The sequence below is a fragment of the Agelaius tricolor genome, unplaced genomic scaffold, assembly GCF_023055355.1.
Source record: "Agelaius tricolor isolate 1412-34295 unplaced genomic scaffold, bAgeTri1.0.p SCAF_2, whole genome shotgun sequence".
Classification (NCBI taxonomy): Eukaryota; Metazoa; Chordata; class Aves; order Passeriformes; family Icteridae; genus Agelaius; species Agelaius tricolor.
In genome coordinates, this window is record NW_027269262.1 from 48,844,501 (window position 1) to 48,861,872 (window position 17,372).

Genomic DNA, 17,372 nt, shown 5'->3' on the forward strand with positions numbered 1-17,372 from the left:
TTCCCTGTATTGAGGTGCCTGAAACAAGGCTCCCTATTCCAGATGTTGACTAACAAGTGCTGAGGAGAAGGTCATGATCACTTCCTGACGAGAAGGTCATGATAGAATTTGCTGTCTATCCTATTATAAGTATAGCCCAGGATATTTTGGGGTTTTTTAGCTGCCAGGGCACACTGCTGAATCATGTCCTTCTCGCTGTCTACCAAAATTCCAGGTCCTTTTCCACAGAGTTGCTTTCCAACTATACAGCCTTCAGGCTCTATTATTGCCACCGACTCTTCCTTCCCATGTGCAGGGCTTCACATCTGTCCTTGATGAATTTTCTAGGATTTCTGTTGGCCCATTCCTCCAGTCTGTCCAGATCCCTCTGCAAGGCAACCCTATCCTCCAGTGTTATTGACAGGTCCTCCCAGTTTGGTGTCCCTTGAAAATGTGAGTGCATACTCTTATTTCTCATTCTTCAATAAAGATGTTAAATAGGAAAGGACCCAGGACAGATCCCTGTGCCATTCCACTTGTCACAAGACTCCAGTCAGAGAAGGAATCATTAAGCTCTACCTTCTGAACATGATCCTCCAACCATTTTTTATTCATCTAGTTGTCTGCCCATCCAGACTGTAGTACTCTAATTTTTATATAATAATATTGTGGGACATACCATCAAAAGCCCTGGTAATGTCAAGGCAAATGACATCCTCAGCTCTCTACTGCAACAAAAACAGTGAGAGTTCTGGTATTGAACTTCAGGGAATTAACTGTAACTGTTGGCTCAGGAAAGACACACTGCAAACTGTGTGCAAAAATGGTTGGTGCACACTCTCATAGAAGAAGTATTCACCAAAACACTTTGGAAAGTATAGGTTTGTATTACTGGGATGCCATAGTCCAAATTCTTAGCTGCAATAATCATCCCAGTTCCATTAGGCTCAGTCTACACACAGTATTTTATCTCAGATAATGATCCTGGGATATTACACACCTGAAATTTGTTGCCACAGCTGTATGTGCAAATTGCACAAACAGGACCAAGGAAGCATCAAGGAGGAACAGCAAGAGAAACTAGAGAGATGCAGAAATTCCTCAGTTCTCCTAGGAGATGCACAGATGCACTGTGTTCCTGTGAGGGTCTTTCTCTTACCTTTGCAAGGAAACTCCAGGCTGCATATTGCCCCGAGGTTGTGCTGCTTTTTAGCTTCACTGTGTGCAACATCAGAAAGAATCCCAACAGTCCACTGCAAAGGATGGGGAAAGCTTGTTAATAAAATCTCTTAACTTCAACTAAACAATCTCTTACAGACATCTTGGTTTTCCTAATGAAGAACTGCAGTGTTAATCCCATTTGGAGAAGGAAAACTAGTGGACAAGAGGCTTACATTATGTCCAGTACACCTAGGGTTTTGTTCAGTCAGGGACTAGAATCTGAATAAAGTAAGTCTGACACTCTTATGGCTGGTGTCTAATGCACTTGCATAATCAGAAAAGTAGAGATTATTGAAAACATGAGGTGAAATATTAACTTCAGGCATTGAAATGGCTCTGAATAACAGCAATGTTAATTTCAGCAGGAACCACACATATTTGGCAACTAACTCACTTCAACCTCCATAGAGCCTTGAACTGAAAAAATAACCTCTGGAAAGTTTCTGCCTGAAGCTTTTAAGCTGTTTAAACTTCATGAAGCCAAAATTCCAATTAGGAAGTCAAATACATCTCTACTGTATAACAAATAGATGGCTCAGTAGTGCTGGGAACAGGATACTCCAAAGTTTTCTGCTGACGATTAAGAGAATTTTGATTCTCAAGTCTTATAGGACAGCAGTCCACAGAACTCCTGTAGCCAAGACTAGCCTTAAGGAAATTTTGTTCCACATCTCAACAGACTTTATGGAGCTCATGAGGTTTGGCTCTGGATTTTGTTTCACTTGTAACATATATACAACCCACTAATTGTGAACCAGTGGAATGGTGTAATCCAGCAAGCAGGGAACAGAAAGGGGCTTCAGAATATGTAAGGCACAAATCACTGTGAGGCATAGGAGATTACAAAGTGCTGTGGGAGCTGCATGGAAAAGGAGATCAGATCAACACAGCAGACAGGTGGTGAAGCAAAAAGTGCCTTGGTATTCACAGAGGGTTCTGGATAGAGGTGCCATGTAGTTGGTCCCCTCTCTACAGCAGCAGGAAGGGTAGAAAATGGTGGCTCCTCAGGTCAGAAGTTCTGTGTTGGGCTCCAGTATATCAGCCAAGTGCTGTTCCTGTCCAACACATGTGGCCAAGTTCCAGCTCAGCTGCATGTCCATACAGGCACCAAAGAGCAGAGTAAGATAACTTGTCAGGAGTAGAAGGCATTGAGAATTTTTGCATTGAGCCATAACACAAGATCCTTTGGGATGCATGTGAAGTCTGAAGCCAAGGAAGCAGATGCTGATTTGATGACAAAAGATAAGCCTAAACTCAGCAACTTGTTGTAGAGGATGGAGTGCTGAGCAGTAGAGCATTCCACTCTGAGAAATGAATGAGTTCAATGAAACAACATTGCCCATACTTTTTTAAGAGTCCAGTAGCTTATTTCAGATCTTCTGCCCTGCTGTGAAGGGCTTTCAGTCATGAAGATTTGAAGATATTTAGTGCAACTCAAGAGATAAAAAAGTGAAACAGCAAATTATAATACCTAAAATATTGATGTGACAATTAACAGCAATTTATTTCATTAAATAAGTTGAGCACTTTCCACATTACTACTGATGCTTCACACATTTTTCAGAGGCAGTAGATTTAGCTGCATGAATTGCCCTTAGCTTACATTGCATAGGTTTTCCTTCAAATCCCACATATCTACAGACACTCGATTATAAAATGTAGGAGAGCAACTGAGATGTTTGTTTCTCCATCTAACCATTCCCTTCCCTTTCCTGTAGTGTACAGTGCTACCTACTACACATGTACTGAAGGTGGGCCAATGGAAACAGAAGTGGGAAGCTACCACAGAGGTAAATGAAGTGAATGAGAAGAATATCTGGGCTAGACTGATATCCATTAGAGCCTGCAGTTAGACCTCACCTTCAAGAAAAATAGATTTCCCCTACCTACAGAATACCTAATTGCGAGTTACTTGTAGTGTGGATAGACCACACTTGGAAAAACATAACAAAAACCTATATACATTAGAAATTATTTAACAGTCATTCCCAATATACCCTTTCAACAGAAAATCCAGATACAAGTCAGAAAATGCCTTTCAAGAAATATTTTTGCCATTAGTTAGAATGAAAATATCTTTTTCCCCCTCTTAAAAAAATACTTTAATTTGGTAAACGACTGGGGGGGAAAGACAGGAATTTAAAAAAAATTAAGATCTATGGGAAACATATTTATGTTTTCCTGTGAGAATTATACCAATATGCAGTGAACTTTTGCTACTGAAAATAATGGAATGCTTGTTAAAGCTTTTCCCTTTTACCCAAAACAGCATTCTGCCAAATCACAAGATGTACAGGCAAATAAATCCATGTACACCCATATACTGCTGAAGACTAATACTTAGTAATTGCTGCAAACAGCAAGTTTGGGTTAATCTGACTCCAGAAGCATTTGAGAGATGCTACGTATCAAAGCTTTGCTATATTGGGTAAACATTATTTTACTGGTGAATGGGAACTCTCCCAGTCCGAGTGCACTCACTCAAGGATACACATACTTTCAGCACATTTGAATCTCAGGCCATGAAATGCATATCCACAGACATGCAAAGGTTTATTCTTTGCAATTCTACTGGCTTATGGCTCCTGGTAAAGAGAGAATAGCTTTACATGCTATGAAGTTTTTAACTGAGAGTATAGGCTGGAAGTCAATTGAACCTCTTATTTTGAAAACATTTACATGACCTGTTATATAGAGAGGTTACCTGGCACAGCAGCTGCTATGAAACCTGTAGAAGTACAGGAATGGAAAATCCAAGGCACTGAAGAGATCACCTGAGAGACAAAGCAATACACTCAGTAGGTGGGAAAAAAAATTACCCACTGTTACAAGCAATGCAACAGCAATTACATGAACATTACTAGTTTAACATTCCTTTGAGCCTTTACAGCTGGCTGGCTTTTCATTTATGATGCTTTCCACATTTCTGGCTTGTTTAATGATTTCTCTCTGACCTTGCTTCTAGCCAGTTCTTGCCTTTGGTTGAAAAAGGGAAAAGGGATACCTAAGAGTATTTATTCTTTTCCAGTGTTCAGAAGGAACAAGTTGCAGCAGTTGCCAGTGGACAGACATGTATCATATCCACTTCTTTTACTGTGCAGCATGTGATAGCTTCTACTGAAACAACAGGAAACACAGACATATGGTGGCTGCTTCCCCCTCTGGCATTTGAACTCTGTAACACAGAGCATGTTGAGAGGTTCAAAGAGTTCTGCTAGGTCTAAGTAGAGCTCTTGAGTACTTGCATTTCCAGGAACCTGGGCTTGGGTGCTCTTGGTGGCAATTCCAGGAGTTCTCTGGCCTTCAGGCTCTACAGAGTTACATGAAGGTCCATCTTTCATTTTTTGAAATGCAGAACTGTTTCACTTAACATGTATGTCTATCCTGGTGGGGGTTTCCTATATACACAATCTGCACCACCAGGAAAAAGGGAGAATTTATGTTTCTTTAAATGCTTCCTTCTTTGTGTTTCTGGCTGAACAAATGTAAGCAACAGATGATCACCTTTACCCTCCTAATTATGAACACACCAGAAGGTAGCCACCATAAAATTTCTCAGTTTTTACCACCTGATGGGCTGCTACTTCAAATCCTGCTATGGACCCAAGCAATGGGGTCCTTGTTAGGATAGCAACAAAATAAAAACTCTGCATAGCACTGGGGACAATGCAGAGAAGGAAACTCAGTTTCATAGGGACTGCTGGGACACTGCTCTGAAGAGGACATGGTGGCTTAGGGAATCCTTGTTCTTTACCATGCACCACCTCAAAAACTGTTCTTTGTTGTCAGTCCCATACTGCTTGTTTGCATGGGACAGCTAAGAATGGTATTGGGAAATATCATGTAACTTACACCAGTTATATACCCTTCTCTCCTCTTCCTACATGATAACATATTATTGGTCATATTCAGGGCTAAAATCCTAAGGGTTCAGTTGCTAAAAACATGCACAGAAAGCAAAAGCAACATGGAAACCTAAGAAAGGAAGAACTCAGTTGACTTTACCTGCTGGATGGGATGCAGAGGCCAACAGCACCACACTAAAAAAAAAAAAAAATATATTTGGATACTACAGAATTTTATGACATGGGCTGAAGACTATAAATTGACAGCTTTGTGTTTTTTGTGTTTGTTTTTCCATGGTGAAACTTATTCCAGTTAAGTAGAATAACTGAGACATAAATACCAATTAAAAAAAAACACAAGTTGATTGGAAAGGAATGTCTGGGGTCACCTAATAAAATTTCTGACCTGAAGTAGGACTATCACAAATATTTGATGATGCCCTCTGGTTCTGTCTAAAAAAGGCATGTCTCAGAAACCTACTAGCACAGAGATTCCCCACCTCTCTGGGTAACTTTCCCAGGGGCACTCTACCCTCCCAGCAAAGAAGTTTTTCCTGCTGTCCCATTTTTAAACCACCAAAGTTGCAATGTATGGTTGTTGCTCCATATTATGCTTATTATTGCATGTACAAGTTTAAAAACACATGAAAATAAAACCAAGTACCAGCCCAAATTATTCACACTTTCCAGATACAAGTGAACAAGAAAACCAGCTGTGACCACTTCTTTATCTGAATTATTATCACTTAGGTTTTCTGAGGTCTTACAAAGACCTCACCTTTTTGCATTTTTAGTATAGGTTGTACAGAGCCTTTTTTAGTGTTACAGATTCTTCTTGTAAATTTCTCTTCTTCTTTTTTTGCACATTTTTCATTCAAAATCGCTTCTAAGGTTAGAGGACTAGAAAAACATTCTGGGGTGCTGTGAGATGGGATAAGCATGCATGTCTGTAGAGCTACAGCTTCTTCCAGTTACCAACAACATACATCCATGACAAGCTGTAAGGACAAGTGGGAGAAGAAGGAAATAGTATCTCAAGAGTTTGCTTCTTGGTAAGCAGCAAGCACTGCACTTACAGAGGTAAAAAGACATTAATTGATGTTATGAATGCTCAAGCATTCCAGGCCAACTCCCTTTTCCAGTGTTAACACAGTTACCATTTCCAAACCTGTTCACTCACAGCTGGTCCCAGCTCTCTACCGGACCAAGCTTCCATGCTTGGTGACCTGCCCTTGGCAAGCTTTGGTGGACCCCAGCATCAGTCACAGAATCACCTGCAGCAAAAGGAACTGCAAAGAGCATGGAAATCCCATGGCCAAGGAAGCCCTGGGGGAAAGCTTGTCACTGAAATCAGCTGTGGAACACAATAGGCTGAAGGAGGAAAGGGTTTATGAGGGACAGACAGGCAGGTATTTTAGGCTTCACTCTTTATAAGTCTTTGAAAGGCATCAGATGGTACAGTATGTTCACATTCTCAATATTAATACATGGTTTTAAAAGATGTTATTGCCACAAAGGCATTAAACAAGGCAAAGCAGATCACTTACAATAGGTAATTTGCCCTACCCCTCCTCCCCACACATGGATGCTCTCCCTGTATAGGGATGCCAAGAGTAATTCACAATAAACAGGCTCAGTTCCTTGGTTTCCTGGTAAAGAGAGAAAAGGAAGCAAAGGTCTACTGCTTTTGACTGAATAACAGAGAAAATAGGAGACTGACAGGAAAAGTGGAACTGTATCAACAGTGGTGAGAAGTAGGGCTAAACCATGCTTCTCCACTTACTTTTTGAATTATTACATTTTAAACAAAAACCCACTGAGACTGGGAAATAGTCAGAGAGAAACTTCCTTCTGCAACCAAGAGGAATTGATAACCCTAACAGACATCCCAGGTTTTGGTCCAAACAAAACAACAGGAGAAAACAAAACCTTCATTGTGAAGTGCAGGGCAGGTTAAGGCAAATGGATTAGATGGCATTACAGCTGCTCTGTAGCCATGCTCTGAATGAAGCATCTGTAAAAAAGACACGATGATGCTGTAAAACCAGATTAGGGATTCAGAGGTTTCTAGCAGGACAGCCTGGATGGATATGAGGCTGCAGCAAAAACAAATTCCATGTGCTGGATTTTTCTGCTCCTCTCTTTTTTCCCCCCTGTACTAAATACTGAGGGCTGGGTCACTCGTGGTTTCCTTTCTGAAAAAAAGAGGTTTTGTCAGCAAGAAAAGCAATTTATGCCTGCAAAGCTGCTCTCCCGTATTGCAGAAAATCTACTGCAGCATTTTTAATTCACAAAAGTGACAGATTAGCAGCTCTTCCAGAAGCCAGATGTAGTTTTGCTGCATAGAGTAGAGCCTTTACCTCATAACTTTGCCATTTATTCACCATTTGAAATTTTCCTGTGTCTGTTTTCTCCTCACCAATGGCTGCCAGGCCATCTAGGCATGCCTTTATGAACAAATTTCAGACAGAGATGGTATTGGGATGCATTGAAACTTTCTTGCAGGTTCTTCACAAGAAGTAAAGTACCTCTACCTGCCTCAGCATAGGAGAAAGCCCCGAGAGGAGCTACAACTTGCTTCTAAGACATTTATGTCTCCCTCAACATGCCAGGCAGGCATTACTGCTCCTCCTCTCATGCTACCCCTCACTAGCTAAGGGGGAGAAATCTGGCTTCCCCTTTGATAAAAAGTGGGGGAACAGAAAGGAATAAAAGAAAATATAAGATTATGAGAAAAAAAACCACGGTGAAGTAGAACACTAAAGCAGAAGTCAGAGTACAGAGAAATACAATACTGCAGTTGAAGAAAGGGGGTGGGATCAAGAGGATTGGAGGATTAGAGACAGGATCTTGGAAGTACATTGACCCTCTTCTCTTCCTCCCTGCCCCAGATGCTTAAACACAAGGGAGAGAGATGAACTGGATGGGGCTGGGCACTGAGAAGCAACACTACCCCTCCCTTCTCTGCATAGCACAGCTCTGCTTTCCCTCCTACACTTGTTCCTGGCCTGGCTCCCTCTTCAAAACCATTGAATAATCATGTTGGAAGTGATGAAGTGAGAAGAACGCCAGATTTCAACATCAGCAAATATTTCTTCAGATCTGTTTGATTCTGGAAAGTTCCCATTCATATACATTTACTTAGGGTGTTCTTTTCTTTCAAACTGTTCCAGATTTCAGAACAAGAAATAGTGCATGGTGTGTAAGGACAGCATATGTTAGGAGACTGCTCATTTCAGCTGCACTTCTGGAAGCATCCAACAGAGTCTTCTCTTTTATATATATATAAATATATATATATATATTTATTTTTGCTCTAACATATTGTATATTCTAACATCCAGTAATTTGTGGCAGATCTTTTAATCTGTTTCATGCAGGCAGTCTCTACACTCAGTAGAGTACAACCGTGCTTTCATGCTGAACTGAGAAATACTTTGAACATAATAACATGAACATTTTTAACATAATGAACACTTTGAACATAATCCTATGTATTTTTCCTATGTATTAGGAAAAATTTCTTCACTAAAAGGCTTTGGAATCAAGGATTGGAATAGGTTGCCCAGGGCAGTGTCTGAGTCACCATCCTTAGAGGTATTTTAGAGACATGTAGGGTTTATGGACAAGCTTCAGTGGTGGTCTTGGTAGTGCTTGGTTAATGCACTCAATGACCTTAAGGGTCTTCTCCAACCTAAAAGATTGGCTGATTCTAAACACTATCTGGCTGTGCCCACACAGCTGCATGTCTGATCTAAGTTAGAAATAAAGAGCTTTAAAAACCAATTGATAATAGTTTTAGGAGGAGAAAGTTGCACTGATACCACACTAGCAAGTTCTTTAATAAATCATAAAATCATACAATCATGCTTGTATAGACAAGACCTCCAGTACACATTAAACTGTCCTGTCCTGAAGGTGAAACTGTGATCTGGTCATGCCAGAACAGTCCTTGAGAAGGCCGGAGAAGAAGAAGCAGCATATGCCTTAACACCTTCTAAATCACAAAAGTTACTGCTGGGCACCCTCTGACAGAGATAATCCATGTCTACAGTAACTCTGACCCAGAGCTGCCTGTGAGGAGTTAGTGCTCATGCAGAGAACATTCCTTTAGTCAGTGATATTTAAAAGTATTTTGGATTGTTTTCTACAGAAATCAAGTTTGTGCAGTAAAGCTGGGTGTACACATCTCCACACAGCTCTCAAACATGCTGAACAGCTTCATCCAGATTTGGGAAGTGGCAGTGGTCTCTGAGGTAACTACATGTGCAGGGGTCTCACACAGAGGCAAACCCTGCCCGTGCCTCCTGCAGCAGGATTCCAGCCCCATTAGACACTGGAGGAGACATGTCATGGTGGTTGCAGACCAGGAGAGAATTTCTGCCAAACTTTACACCCTTTCAAACATCATTAGCTATTTTGACAAAACAAAACTCTAAAAAAATTCAGATGTCACTTATCCCATTGTCCATGGTACTGCTTGTTTTCCCTAGGCAAGATGAGATCCAAATGCTATGGATTGTGAACTTCTCTAACACACAGAAATGTATACCCATACAGACACACAGACATACAGATATACACAGACCCAAACCAAACAAATAAGCATCCAGTTTGCCACCTCCCTTAAGCCACCTGCTTTCCAGCAAGTTGCTTTGCACCATCATCTTGTTAGCTACGCTGACCTTTAAGCCTCTTCTTGGGGAAAAACTTTGGAAGCTTTGATAACAAATCTTTGCTCTTAAACAGATGCAGAAAATAGCCATCTTCCAATTGGCATAAATCCATTGTTGGATTGTTTGTTAGTTTCTTTTCTGTAAAAAGATCAGTTTTAGAGACATATACTGCTGCACCTCACAGTTCCTTAATGAGAAGTTTCTCCCTTTCAAAAGCTTCCAAATAAATTATCATACTTTTCATGCAATGTGGGACTCCTGCTCTCTGCTGGACACAAGTTCACAGAATTCAAAGGGCCAAAATCATGAACTAACAGAAACAGCCCAGCCCTTACTTTTCAATCAAAGCTGAAAAAGTAAGACTTTTGGCCAAAATCTAAATTTAAAGGTTCAGGCCTAGATACAATTTTCAACTAAAATGACAACTGAGAGACATTCAGGCAGCTGCCAAATGAAAATCAATTGATTTTACTGCTTGGTTCATGATTTCCCTTCAACACAGAGAGGTAGCTATATCTCATTCCAGACTTCATAGGTTATTTCTGCATGTGGCAGCATATTTGCAAATTCCATGACTAATTCTTCCAAAGTTTCAATAAACACACCTACCCTCTTTGTGCAAAATTGATTTTCTTTGCATTTCATAGTAGAGGGAAAACAACAACTGACTTAAACAAGAGCCTACTTCAAGCAAACTGATATCCAGATATTGTCCATTAATGAGGCCCTGGTGAATCATAAAGGCAAAAGCAGAGGCCTGCATGACTTCTTTACAGAAATAGGAGATTTGATTGAACTAAGACAGAAAGAGACACAGTGTTATCATATTGACTATGCTCACAAGACAAATGGGAATTGAAGGAAAGCAACTGTCATACATTGGTGTCCCTGATGTACTTTTATCAAGGATCTCTCATGTGGCCAGACAAGAGCACATATCCATCTAATCAAATAGACTGGCACAACTTCACTTTTGTTATGCTTATTCCCAACTTCTGCTCCCTCTTTCACTCCTTCTGACCACAGAAGGAGTTTCTTTGAATTTATTATTCATACTTTGTGTTCCCAAAGGTGACCTTAGGTGTGAACCCAAGAAAAGAGGCCAATATATATTAGATGTGATTTCAGATGGAAGAAAATTGAATCAAGTCTCTAGACGCCTTGCTTGAAATAAAGCCTCACAAAAACCTAACAGAAGCCATGTACACTGAATGTCCTGGTTTGTGGCTCTTTGAAGAAAGGACTGGATTTAAAAAAGCAGGGGAATCTGGTCAGTGACTCAGACTATTTCACCAGCTACAAAATAACAAGCCACTCTTCTATCTCCAAACCAGAAAAACAACTGAAAGTCAGAATTACTCAATCCCACTAATGGCACTCTGAACAATCAGTTACTGCTCGTGTTCTTTGCACACAGTACTTTTGTAATCACTACCTCCCCTTCTGACAATTTTGTACAAGTTTTATTTTCTGAAGTGGGGTATTACCAGGGAGTTACTCTGTAAATATTATTTCTGGAAGTGATAGATCACTTGTGCACGTGGTGATTTAAAAATTCATAATTAACACTTCGTTACCTCCTCAGGTGTATATTGGCATGTCCATCTACAACTGGAGCCAAAAAATTCAGCTGCTAAGCCATTCAGCTTAGCACTGTTCTTTCAGTGAATGCCCTGCTAAATAAATGCATTTAAGTAGTGGTAGCCATGAGTTTCTTCAATAAGCCAAGGTTGAAAATGAAAACATATACCACATAAAACCAGCTCTGGTGTATCAAAGACTTATTCATTTTACCTGAATACATAGTTGATGTACTGTTGGTCCAGGTCACTGGGAGAGGAGGCAAAGAAAAAAAAGGTGGTTTTTTTTAGCAATGCACTTCATTTGGTATAAAAGGTTAGTACATTAAACAGTAATATTCAGTAATGCTGTAATGTTACATTATATTAATTTATATAATACATAATAAGGTTAATATTAGGTAAAACATTATATTATAACTATATACATTATAAAGATAATATAGTAATAATTTTATGAACACAAATAAATTATGTATCAATTAACCAACATATTCATTTACACAGGATCCACACATTATTCTGTTGCTACTGTCAGTAGGAGTTTCATTTAAAGTGAAGATAAAGTGAGACTGATCAAAATTTAGATCCTTTAACCAGAGATGGAAAATGGTTTTGAAATAAATAAACTCATCCATGCATGTATATATACATCATATGCAGTGTCAACATCTCCATCCATAAAGAAAACTGCAGATTACAGACACTGTGAACATGCAATGCCACCTGATTCCAAGACTACTATTGTGTGGTTGCAGTTCTAACATGCACATGGGATTAGTACAAGGTTCCAAGGTGTTTAAGGTACTCAGGCATTCCCATCCTGTGGTAAGCCACCAGCTGCTGAACACTTTTGAGACTGTGTCACAAAGGCAGATACTGACAGATTCAAACCATGTAGCTTTCCACATGAACACAGACTAATATTTCCTCTTAACACCTGTGCCAGTAATTAGGGGATCTTTTTCCAGGGCTGAGTCATCACCCTTGGATAATACAGTGTTTAAAACTAATTCAATGTTCCAGTTAGCAGTATAACTATCAATAACCACATGCTGTTGCTACCAACAATAAATAAGGCTCATCTTGCAAGAGAAATCATTAATCATTAACCAGGAGCGGCCCAGCTCATGCTGATCATGCAGAGCTCCCTACATCACAGTCATCTCTCTTTATGAAACACTAGGAAAACACATTACCTTAAAGATCCAGGTTTCCACAACTTGTGAAATACTTTGTAAGCCCCTGTAATTGAAATGACATGTGTAATTGCCATATCCTGCAATCATTCTGACAAACAACAGCTTGTTGGGCCGTGGTACTGGCAGACATGGAACCCCTCTGAATTACAGTTTAGCAACACAGCACAAAGGATTCCTAAACCATGAGTAAAATGAACCTATTGCTTCAAACTAATGGTTTTCAACATGTTATCAGCTCTGAGCACAATCATGCTCCATGGTTCTGCTAGTCCTTCTGAGGACATCTTCTAGCTCACAGCAACAACAAAGGAGAGATTGTGTGTTTGTGCATGGCTTTGTGTGTAAATACATACAGAAAAGTGTCACAGAATGGGTTCTTCAGCCCACACCACTTTGGAAGTAAGTTCTAAGATATGAATGATCATCTACATAGAGCTGTTGGGTCTGAGCCATCTTTCCTATTTAAAGTTCTCTCAGCTCTACTGTCTCCAGGTTCTTCACATTCTTGACCCACCCATCTACCTCTTGTTAGCTTCCATTTCTGTCCTGGGTAAAGATTTGAGCACTTATGGAAGAAATGACACAGCTTCAGGCTCTGTTTTTTCATATTCTTTCTTCCAGGCTTTGGGGTAATTTTTTTGATTCACAGAGAAAACCAGAATATGAAAAGTCAATCCAGTAGAAGACTATGAAATAGATATCCTCAATTCTGCCTCCATTACACAAGTTAAAGGGTAGAACATTCATCCTTTCTGTAATGCTCTCTCTTGATTTACTATGCAGTAAGTTAGTTCATCGCTTTGCCCTCTCTCGTAGCACCTTCATTCCAGCAGATAGGAACTCTAATTACACAAATAACTCCCAACAGCGATATCAACAACTCTCAAAACCAAGAGAAATGGAAGGCAGCTATATTTTGAGCATAAACATTCTGTTGGCACTTCCTACACATTTCAAACACACAAATGAAGCATTCTGAAGATTCTCTAAGCAATTTTCCACCTCCATGACCAAGCATTGCTTTACAAATGAGACAACTTGGCTTTGAGAAAGCAAGAACATCACTCATCACAGCAAAAAAGTATTTGAAGTGGAAAATCCATAGCTTTTACTTTTATATAAATGAGCAAATATTTACCATATGATATTTCTCAAAAAACCACCAAAACTATTTCTTATTTGTATTTTAACAGCATTTCAGATGGGGATCTCTAGACCTTCCTAGACAGGTATACATATAAACATATTACCTCTGCCCTGAAAATTTTACAGTATGAATAGAAGAAATAAAGAAGGAGTCATCCCTAATCTGCAGACAAGACTTAACATATGAATGAGTCACTCACTCAGTATATAGGACAGATAAGAATCAAATACAAGTCCCTTATTATCCACCAAAATACTCCAAAAACCAAAAATCTCCTATTAAATATTACTGCTCTTGTTTTCTTCAGATTTTCTAGTCTGACTGTTTCTAGCTTTTCAGGGAACAGCTACGATTTATTCAAATAAACATTGGTCTGAAAAAAAAGACAAAAGAAAACCTGATAGGTTATGCAACTTATTGTTAAATTTTTTTAAAAATGCATATGATTGCCTAAAAAATTCCAATATTTCAACATCCTTCCTCTGGGACCACAGTCCTTGATATTTTAGTATATTTTTGACAGTTTTAAAATAAAATCTGTGTGTGCAACAAAGCTCCAAGTACAAATTATTGCTTGGTTTTTTTCATGTTTCTTCTCCCCTCAAAAAGAAGTCTCTCTCAGTAGGCAACCATCAAAAAACAACCTGAAAAGCTTAGTGCTGATTAAAATTGTATGTGCATTTTCTCATCCACTGTTAACAGACTGCAATATGCAGTGTGTTCTGTTGTTGTTTTCAACATAAAAGCTATAAAAAGAATGCGCTTTCTTATATTTACTGATCTCCATTCTTTCCAAGTGTTTCTTACATATAGAGTCTGAAATATCAGTAAGTACATAATAAAGCTGGTTTCTCCAACACATTTATTCTTCCTAATTCTTTTTCTAGAAGAAAATTACTTACCAAGACAGATCAAGTGAATTAGAGCCCATAAATATCCGTTTGGATCAAACTGCAATAAAGAACATCTACATAAATAAAAGCACGAACATGTAAACATACATATTGCAATTTCCCTGCAGTTAGCTTTGCAAAGCAAGTACAGCAAGTGGGAGCTGTGCTACAAAGAAAGGGAAGATGACTAAAGAAGACTAGATAGACTGAAATTCTTCCTGTCACACTCAGAAACCTGGCATATGCCAATTATGCAGGCTCTCAGCTCATCTCAGCAGGGATAATTCTATTTCAGTTGTGTACACCAGTTTCCAGACTCATCTGACTTCAGATATTAACTGAGGTATCTTAAGCAAGGAAGCAGCTTTCCTAAGTCTCCAAAAGAGAATCTCCAATGATTAGATCTTTCCTGAATGGAGCACTCTCTAAAGACAACTAGCTCAAACCTAAGTGATTTGCTGTAAGCACTATTAAGAAGTAAAACTGTGGTTTCCCCAGCCACCACCTGAGCTGTATGTCCACACTGCTCAGAGGTTTTACCATGATGCAAACACTGTAAACCCAGCAAGACTCCAACACAGCAACAGGAAACATTTACAATTCCCTTGCAGGAATCCTACTCTAGCTTACCAGTAAAAGCTGCATCCCTCATATGCTAACAAGATGTCAAGCATCAAGGCCTAGCTCAAGCTGCTTTACAAAGCAGATCTCACCTGTGTGTCACACAAAGGAAGGCACACTGCTGCTGCCAGGAGGAACAGCACACTGTGGAGAAGAGAAAGAAGAAAAAAATAAAAAAATAAAAAAAGCAAGACCAAAAGCTTTCAACTTGCATTTCTACTCCCAGCAAAGTAGAGGCAATTCCACTCCATTTTACACTGACACTTCACTTGTTTAATTTTCTTATTCCATGTTTAAAAAATAATTTCTGCCACCAAAAATTTTACATAATGCAATTCTTCATAACTTGTACACAAAGTTTTATGGGAAGAGAAGCAGCACAAAACACCTCAGAAATGATAATAAGCAAGTTTTGTTTGGTAAAGAATATTTTTCTTCACTAGCCATCTGACTTCCCTAGGCTTTTTCAAAAAGTCAAAACCAGCCAATTTCTGGCTGAATGGCTACCAAAAAGTTCTTTCATTGAGACTAATTGCCTGTTACAGCAAAATGACATTGTTACTCCAGAGCACAGAGCAAGGTGGAATTGACTGGTATGCATTGGGAATGTCTTAAGGACAGCACAAGTCCTCTCCTAGTCCACCAACTTAAGCTAAATAAATTCTTAACCTATGGCTGAGTAAGTATTTCTTTAAGCTACAGGGAATACACTGTGGAATTTCTGTGGACTGTCACTATTAATATTGACATACACTTGGTTTTGCAGCTTATTTTCCTACTCTCTAAGGGCATGGGAAAAGACAGAATAAAGATTATTTTTAAAATGGTATCCTTGACAATAATCCAGTGGTGAAGACAAGGCCACATAGTCAGATAATGGAAACAACAGGAAGAAATCAGGAAGATAATGCCTCTAAGTACACTAAATAATAACCCAACATTATCCATTCTAAAGTACAGCTAAAAGATTACAGGATGTGGAAGACAACAAATATCCAATTCTTCAAGGGGATGTAGGGGCATAGAACTGAAATTTTAACACATGACTGACTGATTTCTGTTTGTCCCTTTCCATCTCCTTTTTGAAGCCTAATCATCCAGGGCCACCAAGGGTTGGTAGTTGTGCAGTTTAATATCACAGAATCCCAGAATCATCAAGGTTAGAAGAGACCTTCAAGATCATCTGTCCCACTGTCAACCCAGTGCCACCATAATCACCCTAGACCATATCCCCAAGTGCCACATCTTGAACACTTCCAGACATGGTGACTCCATCATCTCCCTGGACAATTTATTCCAATACCAAACCACTCTTGTAGCGATTTTTTTTTTCTAATATCTAATCTGAACCTCCCCTGGTGCAATTAAAGGCCACTTCTTCTTGTCCCTTCATTTGAGACATGGCAGAAGAGACTGACCCCCACCTCGCTATGAATGATTCTAGCAGAAATGGATCTCATTTACCTTTCATTTCTAAGGCAGAGAATTTTTAGCTACTTTCTAACACACTAATTATCTTTCTCTTACTGTTTACGATTACCCACTGGAAGTTCAAACCTTCCAAGCCTTTCCAAAAGCATTGTTATGGTTTGTTTTATCATTCATTTCATTTTTGTAAGGAGAAAAAACATATCAAACTATTCAAGCAATTGCTAAAAATAATTAAAATATTTAATTACTCTTATATTGCAACTTAGGCTCACTGCCCACAGGAATGTGCCTTACATTCTTCATTGTTTTGGTGTGCCATTATCTGAAGTAAATACAGAAGCTGGAGCCAAAACAAGTCTGAATCTGAATCTGAGTAGTTTTAAAAGCTTACCTACAGACTTTCAGATGAGAGGTCTGCTGTAAAAAAGAAGTATGATTAAAACATTAAAATTTAATGATAAAAATGGTAAAACAGTGTTTTCTCCTTCCAAAAACTGGAAAGTGATGACAGCTGATCTTACTGCACCATACACATTAAAACTGCAATGAGCAGCATTCAAAATTTGAGTACTGCTTAGCAAATTTAATTTGATAAAGAAGAATCAAGATTATGGATCAGCCTACTTCACCTTGATTTATATTTTCAGATTACTTACCAGCAAGTAAACTTAAAACCAGACAGAACTTTATACCCGCTCCTCAAACTTGACTTGAATTGTACCAAAACTGTGTAATATATGCACTCAAATATTGAGTTTTCCTAATTAGGTACTATCT

At 39.1% G+C, this 17,372-nt stretch overlaps 1 protein-coding gene across 2 annotated transcripts in view; it reads right to left on the reverse strand.

Annotated features, from left to right (window-relative positions):
• TMEM241 (transmembrane protein 241) overlaps positions 1 to 17,372 on the reverse strand; it is a 55,187-nt gene that overhangs the window by 23,566 nt on the left and 14,249 nt on the right. Inside the window, exons 6-13 of one of the 2 annotated variants that reach the window (XM_071418247.1) lie at positions 16,987 to 17,009; positions 15,257 to 15,308; positions 14,553 to 14,601; positions 12,501 to 12,546; positions 11,516 to 11,551; positions 5,206 to 5,240; positions 3,905 to 3,974; positions 1,139 to 1,232 (exon numbers count right to left, since the gene is read on the reverse strand). In XM_071418247.1, coding sequence (XP_071274348.1) covers positions 1,139 to 1,232; positions 3,905 to 3,974; positions 5,206 to 5,240; positions 11,516 to 11,551; positions 12,501 to 12,546; positions 14,553 to 14,601; positions 15,257 to 15,308; positions 16,987 to 17,009 — 405 coding nt within the window. Of the gene's footprint in view, positions 1 to 1,138; positions 1,233 to 3,904; positions 3,975 to 5,205; positions 5,241 to 11,515; positions 11,552 to 12,500; positions 12,547 to 14,552; positions 14,602 to 15,256; positions 15,309 to 16,986; positions 17,013 to 17,372 lie in introns of both variants that reach the window. The other variant, XM_071418238.1, reaches the window with a different exon arrangement.